Source organism: Choloepus didactylus, chromosome 24, assembly GCF_015220235.1.
Source record: "Choloepus didactylus isolate mChoDid1 chromosome 24, mChoDid1.pri, whole genome shotgun sequence".
NCBI lineage: Eukaryota > Metazoa > Chordata > Mammalia > Pilosa > Megalonychidae > Choloepus > Choloepus didactylus.
Genome location: NC_051330.1, coordinates 20,140,735 through 20,165,721, shown reverse-complemented (window position 1 = coordinate 20,165,721; position 24,987 = coordinate 20,140,735). Strand labels below are relative to the sequence as shown.

The 24,987-nt window shown below is 36.9% G+C and overlaps 1 protein-coding gene and 1 long non-coding RNA gene across 3 annotated transcripts in view; one reads left to right on the top strand and one right to left on the bottom strand.

The window, feature by feature from the left end:
- The first annotated feature begins 5,489 nt into the window (after positions 1–5,489).
- LOC119520115 (zinc finger protein 596-like) lies at positions 5,490–14,471 on the top strand. Of its 2 annotated transcripts, none has more exons than XM_037817870.1 (6): positions 5,490–5,527; positions 7,307–7,393; positions 9,602–9,728; positions 10,469–10,564; positions 11,086–11,168; positions 11,606–14,471. In XM_037817870.1, the coding sequence occupies exons 2-6, from the start codon at positions 7,382–7,384 to the stop codon at positions 12,365–12,367; spliced, it is 1,080 nt and encodes a 359-aa protein (XP_037673798.1). In that variant the 5' UTR covers positions 5,490–5,527; positions 7,307–7,381; the 3' UTR covers positions 12,368–14,471. The 2 variants fall into 2 exon arrangements, with proteins under 2 accessions (XP_037673798.1, XP_037673797.1); XM_037817869.1 differs by lacking the exon at positions 5,490–5,527 and adding an exon at positions 6,241–6,259.
- A 3,228-nt stretch (positions 14,472–17,699) lies between these two features.
- LOC119520116 overlaps positions 17,700–24,987 on the bottom strand; it is a 127,743-nt gene continuing 120,455 nt past the window's right edge. The window contains exon 3 of the long non-coding RNA XR_005214132.1: positions 17,700–18,030. This is a non-coding gene — a long non-coding RNA (uncharacterized LOC119520116). The remainder of the gene's footprint in view (positions 18,031–24,987) is intronic.

The window sequence follows — 24,987 nt, the reverse complement described above, 5'->3', positions numbered from 1 at the left end:
TTAATAATCAAATCTCCCAGGTGTTCCTGGAGATTTAAAGCTATTGCAATAGTCTAATCCTTCAGTTCAGTCTAGCCACTATTTGTCTCTGCTGCTGACACACAAATCCTTGGCATTGGTTTATGGTCCCTGGGACTTGTGATTGGGTTCCTCTTCCAAGCCATGCCCTCCTAGGGCCTCTGCTGAGCAAAGACAGTGCCACATCTGCAGTAAGCGCCATCCCCCAAGGGAAGTTCTGGGCCATAGGTCTGTGTAGGGGCATTCCCAGTCTGCTGAAAGGATGTCTGAATGGGAAGTGTTAATTTCTCCCTTTTCACACAGCTCCACCTTCCCAGCTCTTGGATAATTAGCTGCATGTGCACAAAAGAAAATTGTCCATGCCTGATATTATGGTGTGTGTGTGTGTTGGAAACACTTCCCATCACCCTGGGTTGTTTGGGACAACTCTGGGCTGTGGTGCTGGCCCCAGGAAGAAGCATTCCCAGCCCTCCAAGAAGATGGCTGTAAGGGATGCTCCCATTTTCTTGGGAAGTTGTGGTGTTTAGTGAATTTTCTCACCACTGAACTTATTGCTTTGTCTCTCAGAGCTATCTTAGCTCTACTCTTGCCTTGGCCCAAATTGCAAGTCTGTGAGGGTTTCTGTAATGAGCTTGTTAGAGTAATTGTTTTAGAAAAGGAGGAAAAGATAAAAAAAATAAGAAAGAAAATGGAAAAGAAAATAAAGGGCCCTCCTTGCAGATCTAATGGGCTATTGAAATGCTAAGAGACAAGGAGATTGGGGCCATTAAGGAACAATCAAGAAAGCAGAGAAACCAGCTCTTCAGACAAGGAACCTCACCCTCTGGATTTGCATATGCCCCTGATTCTGTTTGAGCCCTGCCCTCTTCCATTTTATGTTCACCAGAACTCCAAAATATCTGTTTTCATTTTTTTTGTTTGTTTTTGTTTTTTGCTGTTTTTGTTATCCCTGTCTCCTCTCTGCTGGGCTGACTGCTCCCAGATTCTCTGGTGTCTGGTCTCAGTCTATGTATGTTTGGAGTTTGGATCAGCAATCTGAGTTTTCAATCAGAGCCACAACTATGGTTCTCCCTCCTGGTTCACTGCACTGATGGCCCCTCCTCTCACAGGACTGAACCTGGCAGGGAGGGGCACAGATCCCCTGATCATGAGAACTTATAGATTTTGCTGATCTCAGCTGTTTCACACATTGATGACTGTTTTATGAAGTATGCTCAAAGTCCAATTGCTCTGTGGTGTCCAGTCCATGCAGCTCCTGGCTTTCTACCTACTGCCCTGGAGGAGTAACTAAAACTACACTTCACCTCTCCCAAGATCTTTTCTTAAAACACTTCAACAATGATTCTAAGTACAGTAAAATGCCTTGCAGGCCTTTTTTTAATTTCAAACAATTCTTCATTTTTAAGATAAAATTTTCATATAGCAACAAATAAAGTAAAAAATTACAGAAGAGTTTAGAGCAAAAAGTAAAGTCTACCTCCATTGCCAGTCCCACTTTCCAGTAGCAATCACTTTAATTATCTTCTTTTCTCTCCCCTTTTATCTTAGGGGTTATTAAACTTGCATTATTTTAATTCATTTTTATTGAGATATATTCACATACCATGCAGTCATAGAAAACAAAGCATACATTCAGTTGTTTACAGTACCATTATATAGTTGTGCATTTGTCAGCAAAATTATTTTTTGAAATTTTCATTATGTCACACACAAAAATAAGAATAAAAACCAAAGTGAAAAAGAACAACCAAAGTAAAAAAGAGTACCAGGTGCCTTCCTTCTTTTTTCTTTTTTTAACCCCCCATTTTTCTACTCCTCCATCCATAAACTGGACAAAGGGGAGTGTGGTCCATATGGCTTTCCCAATCATATTGTCACCCCTCTTATACTACGTTTTTATACAATTGTCTACAAGATTCATGGGTTCTGGGTTGTAGTTTGATAGTTTCAGGTATTTACTGCTAGTTATTCCAATTCATTACAACCTGAAAAGGGTTGTCTATATTGTGCATAAGAGTGTGAACCATAGTGAGGTCTTGGCTCCTTTTGAAATCTCTCTGCCACTGAAGCTTATTTCATTTCATTCACATCCCCCTTTTGTTCAAGAAGATGTTCTCTGTCACATGATGCTGGGTCTAGATTCCTCCCCAGGAGTCATATTCCACGTTGCCAGGGAGATTCACTCCCCTGGGTGTCAGATCCCACATAGCGGGATGGCAGTGATTTCACCTGCCAAGTTGGCTTAGCTAGAGAAAGAGGACCATATCTGAGCAATAAAAAGGTGTTCAGAAGGCTCTTAGGTTAATTATAGGGAAGTCTAGCTTCTCCTTTGCTGCAACAGTCTTGCCAAGGGCAAATCCCATGGTAGAGGGCTCAGCCCATCAAACCACCAGTCCCCTATTGAGCACATCAGCAACCATTGAGGTGTGGAAACCCAACACCCCTGCATTCTTCACAAACTCCTCAGAGGGGGCTCTGTATATTTTTTTCAGTTTTTTCTTAACTATTTTAATTAACTATACCAAAAAATTTTTTTCAAAAAAGATACACAATAAAAAAACATTTCAAACAAACCATAACAAGTGAGTAAGAAAAAGACAACTAACCTAAATAACTATTTTACTTCCAACATATTCCTACTTTACCCCAAGAAAATAACCTAATATAGCAACATTTCTGTGAACTTGTTCCTATTATATCCAACAGAAATTAACAGACCATAGTCATTTCTGGGCATTCACAGAATGTTAAATTTACCCATGATACCTTATCTGTTCTTATTGGGTTATATTTCCCCCTTCATTAATTGCTCTCTATTGCTAGTTCCCCTATATTCTACATTATAAACCATTTATTTTAGGAGTATGTTGTTTAACCTCCAGGTGTTTGTGAATTTTCTAAGTCTCTGATGGTTATTGACTTCTAATTGTATTCCATTTGATCAGAGAATGTACTTTGAAGATTTCATGTTTTTTTTTTAAATTTATTGAGTCTTGTTTTATGTCCCAGCATATGGTCTATTCTGGAGAAAGTCCTGTGATCACTAGAGAAGAATGTGTATCCTCTTGATTTTGGATGTAATGTTCTATATATGTCTGTCAAATCAAATTCATTTAATAGATTGTTTAGGTTTTCAGTTTCCTTATTGGTCTTCACATGGTTGATCTATCTATAGGAGAGAGTGATGTGTTGAAGTCTCCCACAATTATTGTGGAAACATCCATTGCTTCCTTTAGTTTTGCCAGTGTATGTCTCATGTATTTTGTGGCACTATGATTGGGTGCATAAACATTTATGATTGTTATTTTTTCTTGTTAAGTTGCCCCTTTTATTAGTATGTAGTGGCCTTCTTTGTCTCTCATAACATCCTGCATTTAAAGTCTATTTTATCTGAGATTAATATTAATATTGCTACTCCTGCTTTCTTTCAGCTGTAGCTTGCATGAAATATTTTTCCATCCTTTCACTTTCAAATTCTTTGTGTCCCTGTGTCTAAGATGAGTCTCCTGTATGCAACATATTAATGATTCATATTTTTTGATCCATTCTGCCAATCTATATCTTTTAATTGGGGAGTTTAATCCATTTACATTCAATGTTATTACTCTGAAAGCATTTCTTGAATCAGCCATCTTATCCTTTGGTTTATGTTTGTCAGATATACTTTTTCCTTCTCTCTCTTATTGTCCTTTAATGAACCAATATTGAATCTCTTTAGTACTGAACCCTTCTCTGTATCTCTGTCCTTTCTTTGTTTCTCTGTCAGTTAGGGCTCCCTTTGGTATCTGAAGTAGGGCAGGTCTTTTATTAACAAAATATCTCAGGATTTGTTTGTCTGTGAAAAATTTAAGCTCTCCCTCAAAGTTGAAGGAGAACTTTGCTGGATAAAGTATTCTTGTTAGGAAATTTTTCTCCCTCAGAATTTTAAATGTGACATGCCACTGCCTTTTTGCCTCCGTGGTGGTCACTGAGTAGTCACTACTTAGTCTTATGCTGTTTCCTTTGTAAGTGGTGAATTGCTTTCCTCTTGCTGCTTTCAGAACTTGCTCCTTCTCTTTAGTATTTGACAATCTGATCAGAATATGCCTTGGTGGGTTTATTTGGATTTATTCTATTTGGAGATTGGTGGGCATTAATGCTTTGTGTATTTAAATTGTGTAGAAGGTTTGGGAAGTTTTCCCCAAGAATTTCTTTGAATACTCTTTCTAGACCTTTACCCCTCTTTTCCCCTTCTGGGACACCAATGAGTCTTATATTTGGATGTTTTATTTTATCTATCATGTCTTTGAGGTCCATTTCTATTTTTTCAATTTTTCCCCATTCTTTCTTTTGTTCTTTCATTTTCCATTCTGTGGTCCTTGAAGTCGCTGATTCATTGTTCAGCTTCCTCTTGTCTTGCACTGGGTATCCAGAATCTTTTTAATTTGGTCAAAAGTTTCTTTTATTTCTATAAGATCACTGATTTTTTTATTTACTCTTGCAATTTCTTCTTTATACTCTTCTGAGTTCTTCTTCATGTCCTTTATCTCCTGTGCCATGCTCTCATTGTTCATCTTTTGTTCTTTGATTAATTGCTCCAAGTACTGTGTCTTCTCTGATCTTTTGATTTGCATGTATGTGTTTGGGTTACCATATCATCTGGTTTTTTCATATGCTTTAAAATTTTCTGTCTTGGGTCTCTTGGCATTTGCTTTACTTGATAGGGTTCTTTTAGGATATGTAGAATTATTCAAAGTCTGATCTCTGATTTATCAGATCTACAGCTTGGTGATGTACACTTTAACTAACCCACAGATGATGTCTGCATGTCACCTTTTTCCATAAGGTCAGTTCTCTCCAACTTTGTCTTTGTGTAGTGTGGGTGTCTGATACTTGTGGGGTCTACTTGGTGCAACAATTTTGGGCATGTTGTTGGTGCTGTCCTCCCTGAATGTGGGGCATCTGTCTGAGCAGTTAGGGATGGAAGACAGATTTAATAATCAATCTCCCAGATACTCCTGGAGATTTAAGGCTTTTGCAAGAGTCTAAACCTTCATTTCAATCTCACCACAGATTGTCTCTGCTGCTGACCCACAAGTCCTTGGTATTGGTGTATGGTCCCTGGGATTTCTGAGTGGGTCCCTCTTCCAAGCTGTGCCCTTCTAGTGCTTCTGCTGAAGGAAGGTTGTGATAGGTCACAAGTGTGCCCCATCCCTCATGGGGAAGTTCTGGGCCACCAGTCTTTGTAGGTGCATTCCCAGCCCTTGCAGGCTTTTCAGTGTAAAAATCATGAATGGGCTTTTCCAACACATTCTTTTACAGAGGGTGGGATATTTGTGGAGTTTTCTGGAAAAGAGACATCACTGTACTGCAAGAAGCCTCACAGCCTGTTCCTGAGGCTCCATTTCCCACCTTTTCAAGATATGGTATTTTAATGCAATTTGGGAAATTACTTAATCCATCTGTTTAGGAGGAGGTAATCTCAACTGTGGAAAATGTGAGAAATGATACAGTGCATGAGATTCAAAAGGTATTGAAAACATTTGCAGTATTTATGGGGTATGCAGAAAAGATTTATTTAGCAAGACATAGTACTCTTGCTGGGTATATTTGAAACCTCCAGGAATTGTGAATCTGTGTTTAGACCAGGATCAATTTCTTACTCAAGTAATATGCCAGATGTAGTCATGGAAAATTGCAGATATTTGGAGTCACTGAGTATTATGGTTTTGATTGGTAGAAGTGGTAAATAATCAGACGGACATAATGTTGGTCTTGGTAAGTATCTGCTGAAATTACAAACTCAAATAAACTTGGCAGTAGAACTGGGAGATGGGGATAATATTTGTCATGAGGGGTCAGTGCACTGTAGGTCCACATGCAGAAGGATGATCTGGTTGGGGGGAGTATTTTGTGGCAAAGCTAGGAGAGGAATTTGTGGCCATAGGGTGTGATTTCTGATGTTTTATGTGAGAGGGATATTCCAGGTAGAAACCTATGGGTGGTGTGTAACACTCTGGGAATTTAAGCTTGGCAGACAGGCAGAGAAGAATTCTAATTCTAGCTGTGTCATTCTCTAACCATGTAATTTTGTCATAATACAAAAATTTTCTGAACACTGTTAATGTCATTTGATAACTTGGTAAAAAACAGAAACAGATTATTGTGAGGATTAAATAAGCAAATACAGTTAATCACCAAGCAGAATCACACATAATACACTATTTTTTCTCTTTTTTTTCTAGGTCTCAGACACACGTTGGTGAGAAGCCTACTATTGTTTGTGACAAATTGTCATTTCTCCCTGAAATATATTTAATAATTACATGTTTAGGAATAATTTACTGGTAATAAATATTAATGCTTTTACACACACACACACAAACACACTCACTTATACCCACACACATATACAGTGAGAGAAAGAGAATTGTATGCATGCCCCCATAAAAGGTGATTAATATGGGACAGGTATACAACAACCCCTTTACCCAATTATCAGATGGAGCAACAAGATAGCTTTACAAACCACTTCATTCTATATTATCTGAGCCTTCTTGTCTTCTGAGGATTTTAGAACATGATAGAAACCATATGACCATGTACTTCTGTTACTTTCTTATACAGAGGATTTCGAGATATTGGTTTGGAGGATGGACATCACTGACCCCTCCAAATGAAGTTAGCTCTTGAATTGATTAACCCAGTCATGAAATAATTTTAAATTGTCATGATAAAAATCCAAATCCATTAGGGAAAGATCTGAAAGTTGGGGTTGAGGGGGTTGAGGGAGTGATCTTTCCAGAAATCCAAAGGAGTTGAACCAAGTTAATTTAGGGCAATTGCATACAGTAGGGCAGGGACAGGATAGAACAGGGAGGGAGGGAGTGTCCAGAGGGTGGGGATACATGTTGGAGAACCAATGCTAATGAATAAAACAAGAATACTTGAATCTTAGAATTTTCACCATATTTAACTTCAGGGGAAGACCAGAATACACATGTGGTATGAATTAGAGATACCTATTTTTGAATCACAGAGGGGATTGAAAAAATTGTGAGCACCATGGGGTAATTAACACAAGAAACATGATGATTTACATGTTGTTATCTGTAAGATATCTGTATTTACATTTTCATTATTAACAACATGAGTCATAGCCTCCTTATATTTGTGTTTAGGAGTTGAGAGTCTTTCCCTGTTTCTCCTAGAGTACACTAAATGTTTCTGTTGGTTGGACTGGGGGTGTTATAGCTTGGTGAAGGTTTGAGTATATGTGACATGTCATGGCTTCTTTCTCCATCCTTAGCATTGGATGCTTATTGCTCAGATGGTCTGAGAGTGAAAAACCATTGCAAGATGATTGGTGGCAGAACTATTCACAATGAAAACACTGGTGAGTAGGGAATTATCATCTACTGAAATAAAACCCTCTTCAAGAGTATGTCTATTTCTCCTACTGGCATAGCAGATTTCAACTACACTCATGAGGTAGTCACATATTTGAAGTCCAATTAAGTGTGCTCAAGACTCTGGTATAACTATGGTGGACCAAGGAATGAGTAAGAAATAATATTCTCTCTACCATTTACATTAATTTGTTACAGATTTTTTTAAGGTTGTGTATTCACAGAAAAAATGTGAGAGGATAAATTTGCCTCATGCAGCCTATGGCCACAGTTAGGATGTCATTCACTCTCATTATGTTAGTGGCAGTAATGTGCTTAGGATTATGGTGAACATAAGGGCTAGGGATTAGTAGCTACACAACCTAACAGTTCAATAAGGAGGCAAATCAGGTGAGTTCAATCAGTCCAGTGTTATGAGTGCTGGAGTCAGGGCTATGCTGTGTTCAGGAGAGTAAAAGAAAGAGACCACAAAAGGCATTGAAAAGTAATATATTAATTATATCCAATAGTAATCTTACAGTTTGATAGAATATGTTTTCACATTTTGAAAAGATGTTTGAAATTCTCATTACCATTTTTTCCCTAGTTAACCATTTTCCCCCATGTAAACAACATTTGTACAACTTTGGTAGGTTTAAGCAATGAATAGGGAATATTGTTTCCTTACCTTAAGCTGTGCACACAGGAGTATTGTATATAGACTAAAATTTTAGCACCAATGAAAATACTTGCAGAACTAGTAAGAGAGAGACTAGAACCAATAAGGAGTATATTTATCCTTGAACAGAGAGTCAAGATGAATATACAAAAGACACAATGAAAACTAGTTTGGAGGTCTAGGAGAATAATCAGTATGGGAGGCCTCCTGCCACAGGAAGAGTCAGCCTAGGACTGTACTTTAGTATAGCTGTCACAGGTGGGCCTGGTTTTTGTACTGAAAAGCCTACCCTCATAATAAACACCTGAGTTTTGTTGATTTGGAAGAGGAAGAACCCACTCTTCTGAAGTTCTATATAAAGCCTGTGCACTTCTGCAAAATTATGTATATTGTCTCAAGTCTTTCTATCATTTTCATGAATAATAGATTAATCACTTGTACTTTACAAGTATTGGATACATAAGAATCATCACCTCATTGGATTTCTCAAAACTTGTTACATTTTGTTAAATCATTACATAGACAAGGAAACTGAGGTCATTGCAGGTGCCTCCAAATGGTTAAGTTGGATTTTAAATTTGTTTCCAAGTAGAGGTCATGTATCACAAAATAGGGGAATGAGACAATAAAACATGAAAGAAGTAGTTTATTACTCCAGGCTTCTAGGGAGACATGGGTGCCAGGTGGAATCAGTGGCAAGTGTGAACAGTCCTGTTTGTGTGGGCAGCCCAAAAGCAGAGCAAAAGGGATCAATGGGTTTGTGCTTGCAATGTGGGATAGTTGTGTATGTTAGTAGATTTTCCACAGGAGTCAGTGATTGGTTAGTTTCAAGCAAATACCTGTGAAAGGGGACGAGTACTCAGGGTCCCAGGGTTGTGCAGAGGGTAACCGTAGCATTTGAGACCAACTGATGTCTCTGGGTGAAGCATGTCAGTGACAAGGATGGTGACCAAAGAAGTAGGTTTGAATGCTGAGAAGTTTAGTTTTCAGGGATAGAAAAATGTTTATTAGGCAAAGGTAAGTTTTGAGGCAATCAGCTTGGCTAAAGATGGATGCTAAGGCAGAACTCAAAAATATTTTGATAGGATGGAGGGGAATAATCAAATAATTGTTATGTTAAAAAGTGGAAGGTCATGAGTAAATGAATAATACTTCTCTAATGAGTCTGGATTTACTTGAAATTGATGAAGGAGATTTAGTTTTAGATTTTCAAGGGCAAACTTTATGATCACCATCTGGAAATCATTGTCATCAGTTTGTATGCAAACTTGCAGCATATATCATACCAAATGTCATTTTATATTGCCTTATGGTGATGTTATAGGTATTCAGAGTTTGTATGTCTCTGTGACTGTATATCTATATCTGAAAGATACAGGCCAAGTTAGCAATAAGAATGATCTAACTGAAATCCCAAACACAGTTTGATCTTTTTATACACTCAAGTTCCCTTCTTCAGTGTTCTTATTTCAACCAATCTACTGGGCATATTGGTAGGGATAGCCTTGTCTGAACTCAATTGCTTATGATGTTTTAGGAATCAGTGACCTTCAATGACATAGCTATAGACTTTTCCACAGAAGAATGGAACTTAATGGATACAACCCAGAGAAAGCTTTTCAGAGATGTTATGCTGGAGAGTATCAATCATCTGGTGTCTGTGGGTGAGTTTCTCAACATTTTCTCTGTCATGTTTACCTCAATCTATTCATCCATCCATCCATCTGTCTATCTCATCTATCCTCAATGTATTAAAATATCTAGAAAACTTTCCCATATGTCTCTCTGATTTCCTGCTGTAATTCTTTCATAATGTTATGTTTACCTGAGAGAAACTTTCTTTTCTATTTTTCCTTACATCTCATTTCTCACACAAGTGACAGTGAAATTCCTGCCTAAAAATTTATCTTTCTTGCTGCTTAATCTCCACCATTCAGAACAGTGTGAGAACTCAATGATTGTTATTTCTATGGATAAAGTAAGCATTCTCTAGATAATTATTATCCATAAGGGTCTGTGGTAAAATTTCAGCACACAGTAGAAAAATAACAGACATACATTTTCCACATAGAACATAGATTGTTTTGGTGGCGTATATTTTAATGGATTGTTTTATAAACTACTCTTCAACTATTGTGGAGTTATAATTTATCTTTGTATATAAAAACTGAGTATCCAGTAGCCTATGAATTTGTGTATGGTCATCAACATATACTTAATGATTTTGACTGAAGATCAGGAGTCATCATTTGTTAGAAAAGACAATCAATATACTATGTTTAAATTACACTTCCTTGTGTGGCACTTCACAGATTACCTTATTGTTCCTAATCATATACCCTGGAGTTGATCATGAACTGGTAGCATAGAATTCAAAATCTATGCTTCTGCTTCTCATAAATAGGGTATCAACTCTGCAAATCAGAAGTGGTTTCCCAGTTGGAGCATGGAGAGGAACTGTGGAGACAAGGGTTAGGATTTCTCCAAGGAAAGAGTCCAGGTGAGCTCTAGGACCCTGTGCTATAATATGCAGAGGGGGCTGGTTAATGAATGAGCAGGTTGTTAGAAATATAAAATGAAGATTTCCTTAATTAAGTGATATTTTCTGAAATGTAGGCTCTGACTTTGTGGGGAAACTCCTGAAGTGTGCAGTTATTCCATACATGTATCAATCTCTAGTTAAGAATCCATCTGTGATTATCTTTGGCTTAAGGAAAGGGATATTTATGTACTTATATGAGTTGAACTTTCACGTAATGGCCTTTGTCCTTGTCCTCCTCTTGAGGGTTTTCCTTTGCTTCACTACCCGATATCCCATCTTTATATTTTCCTTACTTTCATGCTGAAAATATTTTTTCCTCAATTTCTGGAAAAAGTGTTCTTACTGTCATGAGTAACCTTAATTTTAGATTCTTTCCCATTTAAGTGGCAATATTTGAAACATAATCACATGAACATTGGAAGTTTCCAAATATTTCATTCTGCCAATACCACTCTATAATGTTTTAAAAATTATTTCAGGCATGGAAAATGACCATGAAAATGAAGAAATGATAACCATGCCCCATATCTGCAATAAGGATATGTCCGTCATCCAGTCAAAGGTGTGTATCATGAATGTGAGCACTGGTCTACCAAGTGGAGAGCTGGGATTGAATAATTTAGGAGTTTACCAAAGTCATCTAGTTGTAATTAAAGTTGGGACTAAAAACTGTTCCATAAAAATGTTTTGGATCATTTCAATTAAGGAAAAAATTAACCTGAGCTGAAAATCATAACCTTTAGTCTTATAAATGTACAGTTGCATAGACTTGTTTATATGACTTCTTTGAGACATATTGATGTTTTCAAAATTAATTAGACACCTGTACAGTTGAGATGCTACAAAAGAGAAAATCCCTGAAAACAAGAAAACAGCAAACCATGTGCATGTAAATAACATGATGAATTTTAACTGGAGCATCACCAAATTATTAGACTAGAGAATTGAGTTAATGAGTAATGTGGACACAACTTTAATAGTCTCTCCTTTCATTTGTAGCAGCATATTTCTTACACTGGAGGGGATCTCTTTGAAAGGGATGATTTGGAAGAAGATTTCATCCACTCCACATTGACTGACATTGGAGTGAACCCCTATCTGAATGAGCAATTTCAAAAACCTATCAATTACCAGTCATTCTTTAGTAGACATAAGCAAATTCAGACTGGGCATAAGTCATATGACTACCATCTATGTGGAAAAGACTTCATAAGCATTTCTGCCCTTAGACAATATGAGAGAAGTTGCACTGGGGAGAAACCATATGTCTGCCATATATGTGGGAAAGACTTCACTCATAATTCTACCCTCAGACAACATGAGAGGACACACACTGGAGAGAAACCATATGTCTGTCATCTATGTGAGAAAGCCTTCAGTGATAATTCTACCCTCAGAAGACATGAGAGAACACATACTGGAGAGAAACCATATATTTGCTATCTATGTGGGAAATCCTTCAGTCAATGTTACAACCTCAAGCAACATGAGAGGACTCACACTGGAGAGAAACCACATGTCTGCCATCTATGTGGGAAATCCTTCACTCAACGTGGTAACCTTAGGCAACATGAGAGTGCACACACTGGGGAGAAACCATATGTATGCCATATATGTGGGAAAGGCTTCACTTATAGGTCTACCCACAGACAACATGTGAGAACTCACACTGGAGAGAAACCATATATCTGCCATCAATGTGGGAAATCCTTCAGTCAATGTAGGAGCCTTAGGCAACATGGGAGAACTCACACTGGGTAGAAATAATATGTCTGCCTTTTATGTAGGAAAGACTTCACAGATAGAACTACCTTCACAAAATATGAGATAACTAATACTCATGTGGAAGTATGCCTGTCATGTATGTGGGAAACCTTTAGACTTTATTCTGCTATTATATATCAGATAACTCATTAAATATGTTGTGCATATAGAACAGTCTTCAGCCACAGCTATAACTTTAAAAAATTAAAGAACTCAAACAGGAGGGTAAATCTCTGTCAATTTAATCAATGTGTAAATGCTTTTATTTACAATCTATTTTTAAATAACATGATTTTACTATCCTGGGAGGAACCCTATGTCTGTTATTACATATAATAGATTTCAGTTGAGATGCAGTCTTGGTCAATACAAGCATAGCCCAGGGAAAGAATAACTCCTAAACCAGAAAACTGGATAGAAAAAGACTTTACTAGGAGGAGCAAATTGTAGAAGAAAAAGAAATAATTATTGATGGGGTAGTTATTCAATGAATAAATGTGAGAAATTTATGAAGCAATGTGTGGAATATACGTGAAGTATCACATTTTATAAAACATTTTCTGTATGTATAGAATGAAGAGAAGTCCTTGGTGGCTTTGAATTTATTCATCAATGTTAAATTTCTCATACTGAGGAAATGTCAACACTAAAATCAAAGTGAAAAATTGTTCAGCTGGAGTTCATATCAGGAATATCAGACTGGGAAAACTTCTAACAATAATTCTTTACAACACAATTGAACCATTAATGCAGAGTTTTGCCTGATAACCTACTAATTAAAAATAAATAAAAATGTAGGATTGTGAAGTGATCTGGGATTGATGAACACAGAATTTTTTAATGATTTGTAGGTAAGGATATCAAAGTTTTTCTCAGTGTACTTGCAAATACTTATGAAGTGAAAACTGTGACTAAAAATTCTATTTTGCTCATCTATTTTTTCACACAACTCTGATGACTATGTTACATCAGAGAACTCTATATGATAACTAAAGAATGTACAACCCAAGATGATGTGTCATAAATCTTATATACTGCTAACAGTTATGCACACAGCAATATTGAAGAGAACATAGATAAGTAAAGAGACAACTTGGGAGTCATTTCTGGAGATATAGACATTTTCCATTTACACTGTCATTATTGGTGTTGTAACTTAAAATGGAATGAAAATTAACTATTAAAGAATAATAAGTTTTTAAATCCTGGAGTATTGATGGAAAATCCCCACAACTTTGATCAGGCATTGGGTCATTCCCTGCATTGAAAATGTGTTACCCTCACAGGCATAATGAGATAACAGCAATACAAAGTAAAAGAAGCTTAAGTACTGGTGCTTCCTCTTCAGGTTTCATTACTGGGCTTTAAGGGCTTGCTCTGCATTTTCAGGGCTTTCTCTCCACTGCACTCCTAAAGGACTTGATTCCAAAGCAGAGCCTGAGTGTGGTTGAAAAAGTAATGCCAGAGTTGTGTATGTCACTAGAAGGAAAGCTAGAGGGTAAAAACTGGGACTGTATAACTTAGCAAAGCCCAGAGTGGACAATATGGTGGTTAATTGTAAGTAAAGGAAGTTCTTACATGAACCAGAACAAACATACATCACTTTTACAAGGTGTTAATAATAGGGTGTTATAGGGAATAAAAATATGATTAATGTAAACTAAGATCTATAGTTAACAGTAACATTGTAATATTCTTTCATTAATTGTAACAAAGGCACAATATCAAAGCTAAATGTCTATAATAGGGGCTATGAGGGGTATGGGAAATTTTTCTATGGAAGAAATGAGAATGTTCTCATATTAACTGTAGTGTGAATTATTACTATGTGATTATACCAAGAGGCCTCTGATGGTACACTTAGGATGGATTTTTTTTTGGTGTGTGAATAAAACTATTTAAAAAAATGTCTTACCACCATATGTCTCCAGGAGGGTGGCTCAGGTAGCAGTGGCATTGGGGCACTTGCTAAGGGGGCTGAGGAGGTGGGATCTGGGGCATTTCTGGGCGCCATTGCCCCATGGCTGCTCCCAGCCACAGGGTCCAAGTACTCCAAGTCTCCATGCTCCACATCCCTACACATGGCCAAGCCAGTCACCAGAGCTGCAACATTGGTGGTGGCCACCTGGGGTTTAAGATGGAGACTACAGAAGGTGGTCCTTGGCCCAGGATGTGGAGCATGTGTGGTGGCTGTGGTAATTGATGCCATGGCATGCCCTGGAATCCCCTCAGGTGCCTGCTGCTACTCCTACTGGGAGTGCCTCCTTCTCTACCTGCACCTAGAAAACAGCAGAAGCTGTTGCCCATCAGCACCATGAGAGCAGTCAGTGGCTCCACCCACCCACTGCTCACAGTCTGGTCACAAGCTCACTAGTACAATTTGTTCCTGCTGCCCCACTACCTGGACTCTGACCCCAATGCCATCAGGCTGGCCGGGTTGTAGGTTTGCTGTCATTGCCTGCAGCAGTTTCAGCTGTCCCAGGTTGACCTGAAAGAGGAATGGCATCCAGACTCTGTTCTGCAACCACTGGAAGCAGATATGGCATCCAAAACTGACCTGTGATAAGGCCTATCAGGAGAGGCTGCAGATTTCACCATTTAAGACCATGTACCCTTCAGGTGTCAGGGCAAGATTCTGGACTGTATGGTATCAAGACTGACCAGGATGCAATGCTGACATTACCAAGATGAATTACAGAAATTGTAATCACACGACTTCTACAGAATGTGGCTGTGGATTTTGTTGGCTTTGTCTGAAAGGGATCTCATGCTTGCATAAACTCAGGCCTGCTTGCTGCACCTTCTTGGGACAAGAAGGTGGGGAGCTGGAAGATGAAGATTCTTTGGCCATTGGGCACATTTATCGGTGGTCCAGTGGGGGTTTTCCTCATGGCTGGCATTGCCTTTTCTGCCACTGGAATTACTGTTTGTGTTGGCAGGAAGATTATTAGTAGATGTGAGGAATGGAAAACCTCCAAACACAGGAGGCATTTGACTATTGCAGGCAGAGTGACTTTGTCAGTCATGGCATCCTCAGTTATTGCTGCAGTTATTATTCATGGCTCCCTATTAAACTGGCATATGTTGATTGCTTTGTGCCCATTTCTTTCTGTCCTGGAGGAGTCTGTGGAATTAGCACAGTTAAGGACAATGAGGGAAAATTTCCATTGGGGGTGAAAGTTATGACAGTAGCTGTCATAGTTCTGAGAAGTAATTAAGATGTATCCAATATCATATTTAAAAAATAAAACTGCCATTGAACTCAGATATAAAGTTTACCTTTCTGGCTTCTATTAACACTTCAGTTGAAATGTTTTTGCTGAAAGATTCCATACTACTTAAAATTGATTTAACTTGAATATCATATCTTCACCATTTTCTTGAATATCATATCTTCACCATTTTACTATAAAATACCAGTTCATTCAATGTGTCATTGAACTAAAACCAACTTAGAGGCAATATAAGGCATGATTGAAATCCTGAGGGAAAAAATCTCCAAGAATATCTACAATAATACCATTAATTTAATATTATTAAAACATTTCAAAATTAAGATCTCAAGATTATATAGAAATACTTAAAATCCAATCCTTTGGGGGAAGTTGCTGGAGAGTCATGTTATTTCTGTTTTACATTATGCTTTCATTTGTACTATTTGATTTTTTAAACTGTAATCATTTTGTTGCTATCAATATGAATTACTCTATTAGGAGTTAAAAGAGTAGCTAAGAGAGATGACTGTACCTGAAAAAATGATGGACTGATCTATTGACTGATTTTTGCATTCATTAATTTCACCAAAGTGAATCTTCACAGATCTAGAAAATAGAGATCATGACTCCTTGATGGTAATATTTCAACTTATGAAAGAGTATTTACTTATTAACATTGTGAAGTTGAATAAGATGAAATGTAGAGTTTTCTGTGTTGTGTAAAATATTGTTTTACCATGCAAGTGGAACATATTTCAGAATGTGAATAAGCTGAGACATAAAAAGACTGTTTTATGCCTATGTACAAGTATATGCATACTTGACAATCTTTGAGTAATTAATGGCTGTTGATTCACAGCCAATTCCTTGTTAATGTTCCTCTTCATAACTATCTCTATTATTTGTGAAATTTTAATCTGTTTTTGAAGCCCCTATCCATACAGGCCCCTAGGCTAAATTCTAAATAAACCCTGGTGAACAATATGTATTCTCCCAGACTTGCTTCAGCTATCTATTTTTCTTGGTGAGTTGAAAATTTGAAATAGATGTTTTCAAATCAGTTTATCCTTCAACTCCCAACTTCTCTAAAGGAACGTTAATCATGCCTCCATACTTCATATCCTGGTTTCCTTGTTCCCTTTTCCTTGTGATTGATATTACCATATATAACACAGAGAAATTCTGATAACTTTCAGAAGGCAGGGCAGGTGTCACTTGCAGAGTGACCTGCTTGTAAGACTATAAATTCTCTCATTTTTCTCCTCAGTGATGGTTGTAATTTCAGGGCCATTTGAAATGGTTCTTTGAGGAGTTTTCATTTTCTTGTTGCTGTTTTATGCCAGCCTGTTTACTGAAAGTTTAGTGATAGCATCATATGACTAGGGTGGTTAGAAATGGTCACTTCAATATTTATAAGTTGCAGTAAACAAGTAAAACTGGTTTCATCATGGAGGTTGAGATCTTAGGAAGATTTTCTTAACATCTTCCACAAATAGAACTATCTTTAAAAGTCAGTTATCAAATGATACTGCCATATTATAGAAATGCAGCAGCCTTTCATGGTTTGAACACAGCTGGACATGAAATCAGAGTGCTCCTCCTTGTCTGAGTTAAAATGCTTATAGAACTTTTGATTTAGAATACATTCAATCAAATAATATATTTTTATACTTGAACCATGAACAGTAAATGATGTGTCATGATCCATGAGTGGTAAACAAAGCGTCCTGAACCATGAGTGAATAATGATCAAAGGAGGGTGTCCACAGAATTATGAGACTAAGCCCAGAATGTCTGCAAAACTTTCCTGCTAATATTTCTAGTAGTTAAGCATTGGTTTCTGTAAGAGCAATAACATATTTTTTCTTATGTAAAATCTAAAATTAGAAGAGACTGTTATTATGTATCTCTAACTTAATAGCATTTTCTTATTTCATTCTCTAATTTGTTTAGCCATTATATCATGTTGTTAAGCATACATTTGATTAAAACTGTATTCAACCTTGCTACATTACTTATGACTTATCTATGATTGAAGTAACAGCTGCAGCTCAATCCTCTTTTGTTTTTACATGGATTACCAGATGGTTACAGGTTATCTATATGTAAGAAGGTTGAGAAGGGCATTCTGATTTATTGACAATATTCACAGCTTTTAATTGTTTAAATTCTTCAGTACAGTCTTCTAATATAGGACTCAAAGCATGATTCCTCTGTATCAGTTATTATAGTAAGACCTTTCCACATTTTATCACTTGGAAATTGTACTTGAGAGCTTTTAGGTAACAGTTCTGTTAAATATGTTTCTATATCAGAAGGAATAGCTGGTTCTTCACTGTCAGAACAGAAAGAATCAGGTGGTATATAAGAGCAGCATAGAGAGAAGAAGTCAGCATCCTCATTATTTGATTCCTCAGTAGAGATAATATCCTGTGATGGTACCACCTGTATATGTAGAACAAATGTTATTAAAAAGAAGATAATAGGCAAATATATTTGTTGTAATTAAACAACCATAATATAATAAAATATCCAACTTTTAAGATAAACAGAAAAAACAATTAAATTTATTTTAATAATTTATATTAATACACCGCATATAGAAAGTCTGGGCAGCAAGAAAAGCCCTTCTGTAATTCCCTGTTTTGCTGGCATCGGTTCCATGAGGTTATGTCATCCAATCACTCTGCACTTTCATTAACAATTATCAGTTCTACTTAAAACTGCTTGGAATGAGTTTTTTCAATTCAATGAATAATAAACAATGTGTTGGTCTCATTGGGTGAGTGTGATCCTTACTGTTATTTTCTATTCCAATTTTTTTAAAAATACTACAGCAGGAGAGAAGTGGGGGGGATTCATACAGGAGGGAGGAGGAGAGGAAAAGAAGACAACAATAACATCAAAGACTCACACATTAATACTGTCTTTTCTTACACTGGACAGGCAAAGCAGAATTTCTGGTAAGGGTTCAATCATGTTTCAGGTGCAGGCAAGGATAAGTATGCTCCTGAGATGGCAGGAATCATTCTGTTTTATAACAAGCCCAACTGTGTTAAGTTTTAGTTTAAAATGTAGGGAAGCAATGGCACTAGAGAAAACCACTGTGTATATAGCCCTTGGCATAAAATGTAGACAGTACCCAGGTATAATTTCAAATAGATAATTGGCTCCAGATTGCACTATGAAATCAGAATCTCTTTCATGGTTCTCAGAAATGCTACTTACTTCTCTTTTACTTCTAGTTTTATTCAACTGTGCTTAGAAAACACAGTCATGTCTTTAATAGCTGGAGTATGGCTATTGGCCCAGTATATGAACTATTTTATATATGCTGAAAAGGCACTTGTAAAGAATTCTGTACACTGTTAGCAGTAATCTAGATGTCCTAATTAGGAAAAGTTAGTCTGTTGATCCATTAAGCTGCTGTGTATACTAATTAGAGTGTATTTATATCTCCAACTATGATTTTGGAATTTTAAAAATTCTCATTTGGGTTGTGTTATTTTCTGCAGTATGTTTTTTTAAGAAAAAACAAATAAGATTTTTTTATTTTTTACTGTTACAGAAGCACTAAAATGCATTGTAGAAGGTTAAAAAATTCAGATAGGCAAAATGAAAAAGAAAAAACAAATTTTTAACCGCTGAATTATTACCTCTGTTAATATCTTAGCATACATTCTAGATTTCCTCTATACATATGCATTTTGTACCAAAATAAAATCACAGTATACATGCTGTTTTGTAGCCTTCATTTTTCTGTTTACAATCCCCATCTTTCCACATCAATAAATTTTTATCTTATCTATTACCCAGTTCATAGTTGGATTTCCCCAACTATCCCCAAAATGCCTAAACCAGAATCCAATCTGGGACCACAAATTCCATTTGATTTATTAGCTCTTTTGATAAATCACAGTCACCATTTTTCTTTTCATGACACTTATTTGTGAAAGGGGCAAGTTGAGTTGTCTTGTGGAATACCTCTCCTTCTGGATTTGTCTCCTTTCTCCCTTGTGTTGGCATTTAGGTTGGCTTAATGGCTCAATTTTAGCCCTTGGGAAGTATTATAGATTTATGTATCAAAGTCCACAAAAATGCTCATCCCCTTTGATTTTGATGATCCCACTTCTTAGTATAACATGAAAAGACACAGGTAGATGAGAGATTTTCTCCAAGAATATCTCAACAAGTGTACTTTAATAATGGAGACCACCAATATTAGTTTTTGTGCATCTTTTAGGGATTATACAAATATACAAGTGAATATGTATTTATATTCTTTTTTCTCCCTTTTCCTTACACAAATGGTAGCATACTCTTCTCATTTTCATTTACCTTGCTTTTTTCACTTAATATAGCTTGGAGATTGTTTTATATTATTGCACAAAGAGCATCCTCATATTTTCTTTAAGGTGGTGCTCTGGTTTACTAATGCTGCCATTATGCAAAATACCAGAAATGGGTTGGCTTTTATAAAGGGGATTTATTAGGTTACAAATTTACAGTTCTATGGTCATAAAAGTGTCCAAACTAAGTTATTAACAAGAGGATACCTTCACAGAAGAACAGCCAATAGTGTCTGGAACACCTCTGTCAGCTGGGAAGGCACATGGCTGGCATCTGCTTGTCCTTTTCTCCCAGGTTGCATTTCAAAATGGCATTCTCCAAAATGTCTCTGGGTCTCTCTTAGCTTCTCCTGGGAAAACTCAGGGCTTTATCTCTTAGCTTAGCATCACGAAACGTCCTTCTGTCTGAAACTCCAAGCATCTCTTAAGTGCTAGCAAGCATCTGGATCTCTCCAAAAGTCTCTCTCATCTGCTTTGAGCTCCTTAAGTCTGTGAGCTCTCTAATAGAACAACAGTGATTTAATTAAGACCCACCCTGAATGGGTGAGGCCACAACTCCATGAAAATAATTCAATCAGAGATTTCACCCTAATCAACAGACTAATCAGACTGCCCCCAAAGATTATATTAAAGAACATGGCTTTTTGGGTGACATAACATATCCAGACCAGCACATGTGGCATAGACTTTCATTATATAATGCACTGTAATTTATTTACGCAGTTCCTTTTTGATGTATATTTAGCTTTCTTCCATTCTGTTGATATTACCAAACAATTCCACATTTAGGAATATGTAGGACAAGTTTCTAGGAATAGAATTGCTGGGTCAAAAATATATGCAATTACTGTTAAAAAAACAAAACAAAACAAAAAAAAAAAAACCTGAAAAAGAGTCCAGACTTCACTTAGAGATATAAATGAAGCAGATCTGGTTATAACTAGGGCAAATCAGGTCAAAGGGTAAAGGACGATGCTGACTGGGTTTTTCTTTTTTAAGCATAATAACTTTTTTAATGATTCAATTTTATTGAGGTATATTCACATACTATGCTGTCATAAAAAGAATACAATCAGTTGTTCACAGTACCATCATACAGTTTTGTGTCCATCACCAAAATCAATTTTTGAACCTTTTCATTACCACACACAAAAAAGTAACAAGAATAAAAATTAAAGTGAAAAAGGACAATTAAAGTAAAAAGAACACTGGGTGCCTTTGGTTTTTCTTTTTTTTTTTTTTTTTTTTTCCCGTTTTTTCTACTCATCCATACATACACTGGACAAAGGGGAGTGTGATTCACATGGCTTTCCCAATCAATTTGCCACCCCTCATAAGCTACATTGTTATGCAGTCTTCAAGAATCAAGGGTCCTGGGTTGCAATTTGATAGTTGCAGGTATTTACTGGTAGCTATCCCAAGTCATTAGATCCTAAAAAGGATATCTATATTGTGCATAAGAGTGCCCACCAGAGTGACCTCTCAGCTCCTTTTGGAATCTCTCAGCTACTGAAATTTATTTCATTTCATTTCACATACCCCTTTTCGTCAAGATGTTCTCCATCCCATGATGCCAGGTCTAGTTTCCTCCCTGGGAGACATATTCCACATTGCCAGGGAGATTTATACCCCTGGGTGTCAGATCCCCTTTAGGGGGAAGGGCAGTGATTTCACTGGACAAGTTGACCTACCTATAGAGAGAGGGCCACACCTGAGCAGCAAAGAGGCATACAGGAGGAGCCACTTAGGCAGAATTATAATCAGGCCTAGCCTCTCCTTTGCAGTAACAGTCTTCCCAAGGGCAAGACCCATGATTGAGGGCTCAGCCCATCAAACTACCAGTCCCCAATGTCTGTGAACACATCAGCAACTATCAAGGTGGGGAAGCCCAACACCCCTGCTTTCTCCCCCAGCAATGTTCACATTAGTGGTAGCATATATTTCTCTTTTGTGCCTGGCTTATTTCACTCAGCATTATGTCTTCAAGGTTCACCCAAGTTGTCATGTTTCATGACATCATTCCTTCTTCCTGCTGCAGAGTATTTCATTGTGTGTTTATACCACATTTTATTTATCCACTCATCTATTAAAGGACATTTGGGTTGTTTCCAACTCTTGACAATTGTGAATATTGCTGCTATGAACATAGACGTGCAGATATCTGTTCACATCACTGCTTTCAGATCTTCTGGGTATATACCAAGAAATGTAATTGCTGGATCAAAGGGTTACTCTATATCTAGTTTTCTAAGGAACTGCCAGACTGACTTCCAGAGTGGCTGAACTGTTAAACAGTCCCAACTACAATGAATAAGACTTTCAATTTCTCCACATCTTCAGCATTTGTAGTTTCCTGTTTGTTTAATGGCAGCCATTCTAATTGGTGTGAGATGGTATCTCATTGTGGTCTTAATTTGTATCTCTCTAATAGTTAGTGAAGCTGAACATTTTTTCATGTGTTTCTTGGCCATTTGTATTTCCCTTTCAGAGAACTGTCTCTTCATATCTTATGCCCATTTTATAATTGGGCTGTCTGTACTATAGTCATTGAGTTGTAAGATTTCTTTATATATGCAAGATATCAGTCTTTTGTCAGATACATGATTTACAATAATTTTTCCCCATTGAGTTGTCTACCTCTTCAACTTTTTGACAAATTCCTTTGAGGTAGAGAAACGTCTAAGTTTAAGGAGTTCCCATTTGTCTATTTTTTTCCTTTGTTGCTTGTGCTTTGGGTGTAAGACCTAGGAAGTGACCTCCTAATACAAGGTCTTGAAGATGTCTCCCTACATTATCTTCTAGGAGTTTTAAGGTACTGTCTTTTATGTTGATCTCTCTAATCCATTTTGAGTTAATTTTTGTGTAGGGTGTGAGGTAGGGCTCCTCTTTCACTCTTTTGGATATGAATATCCAACTCTCCCAGCCCACCCCATTTGTTGAAAAGACTGTTATGTCCCAGTTCAGTAGTTTTGGAGGCCATATCAAAGATCAATCAGCTGTAGATCTGGGGTTCTATCTCTGAATTCTCAATTCAATTCCATTGATCAATATATGTATCTTTTTGTCAGTACCATGCTATTTTGACTACTGTGGCTTTATAATAACATACAAAGTCAGGGAGTGTAAGTCCTCCCACTTTATTTTTCTTTTTTAGAGTATTTTTAGCAATTTAAGGCATCTTCTCTTTCCAAATAAATTTGATAATTAGCCTTTCCATGTCTTCAAAGTAGGCTGTTGGAATTTTGATTGGGATTGCATTGAATCTGTAGATGAGTTTGGGTAGATTTGATATCTTAATGACATTTAGCCTTCCTATCCATGAACATGGAATATTTTTGCATCTTTTAAGGTCCCTTTCTATTTCTTTTAGTAGAGTTATGTAGTTTTCTTTATGTATGTCTTTTACATATTTGGTTAAGTTTATTCCTAGGTACTTGATTTTTTTTAGTTGTTATTGAAAATGGTATCTTTCTTGAGGGTCTCTTGACTTCATTCTAATCTAGCATATGAAACATTACTGACTTATGTGCATTAATCTTGTATCCCACTACTTTTCTAAATTTATTAGCTCTAGTAGCTGTATTGTAGATTTCTCAGAGTTTTCCAGATATAGGATCATATCATCTGCAAATAATGACAGTTTTATTTCTTCCTTACCAATTTGGATACCTTTTATTTTTTATCTTGCTGGATTGCCCTGACTAGCACTTCCAGCACAATGTTAAATAACAGTGGTGACAGTGGGAATCCTTGTCTCATTCCTGATCTTAGACAGAAGGCTTTCAATCTAACACCATTGACTACTATGCTGGCTGTGGGTTTTTCATATATGCTCCTTATCATATTGAGGAAGATTCCTTCAATTCCTACCTTTTGAATTTTTTTAATCGAAAAGGGATATTGGTGTTGGAAGTAAAGTAGTTATCATATGTTACTTTTTTTTTGTACTCCCTTGTTATGGTTTGTTTGAAATGTTTTTTGTTGTTGTTGTATTTTTTAATTGTTTTATATAGTTGATTAAAAATAAAGAAGTTAATAAAAAAACAATGAAAAATATGCAGAGACCCCTTGAGGAGTTGATGGAGAATGCAGGGTGTTGGGCTCCCCCACCTCAATGGTTGCTGAGGTGCTCACAGAGATAGGGGATTTTTGGTTTGATGGGCTGAGCCCTCTACCACAGGACTTGCCCTTGGGAAGTGTTGCTGTAAAGGAGTGACTAGGCCTCCCTATAATGGTGCCTAGGAGCCTCCTTCTGTGTGCTTGTTTGTTGCTCAGATGTGGCCCTCTCTCTCTAGCTAGGCTGACTTGGCAAGTGAGATCACTGCCCTCTCCCCTACATGGGATCTGTCACCCATGGTAGTGAATCTCCCTGGCAACCTGGAATATGACTCCCAGGGAGGAATCTAGACATGGCATCATGGGATGGAGAGCATCATCTTGACCAAAAGTGGAATGTGAAAGGAAATGAAATAAGCTTCAGTGGCAGAGAGATTCCAAAAGGGGCCAAGAAGTCACTATGTTGGGCACTCTTACACATAATATAGACAAACATTTTTAGGTTCTAAATAATTGGAATGGCTAGCAGTAAATACCTGAAACTATCAAGCTAAAATCCAGAACCCATGAATCTTGGACATTTGTATAAAAATGTAGCTTATGATGGGTGACAATGTGATTGGGAAAGCGATGTGGACTGCACTCCCTTTTGTCTAGTTTATGGATGGCTGAGTAAAAAAATGGGGGAAGGAAAAGTAAACAAACAAAAGCAAACAAACAAAAAGACAACCAGTGTTTTTTTTACTTTAATTGCTCTTTTTCACTTTAATTTTATTATTATTATATGTGTGTGTGTATAGCAATGAAAATGTCAAAAATTAGTTTTGATGTTGAATGCACAACCATATAATGGTACTGTAAACAATTGAATGTATGTTTTGTTTTGTATGACTGCATGTAATGTGAATATATCTCAATAAATGAATAAAATAAACGGATGTTGGATTTTGTCAAATGCTTTTTCAACATCTATTGAGATGATCATTTGATTTTTCTC

Coding starts and splice junctions, on each gene's coding strand:
- LOC119520115 (XM_037817870.1), top strand. Junction 9,729..10,468: donor CAATCATCTGGTGTCTGTGG/GTGAGTTTCTCA, acceptor TCTCATAAATAG/GGTATCAACTCTGCAAATCA. Junction 11,169..11,605: donor TGTCCGTCATCCAGTCAAAG/GTGTGTATCATG, acceptor TTTCATTTGTAG/CAGCATATTTCTTACACTGG.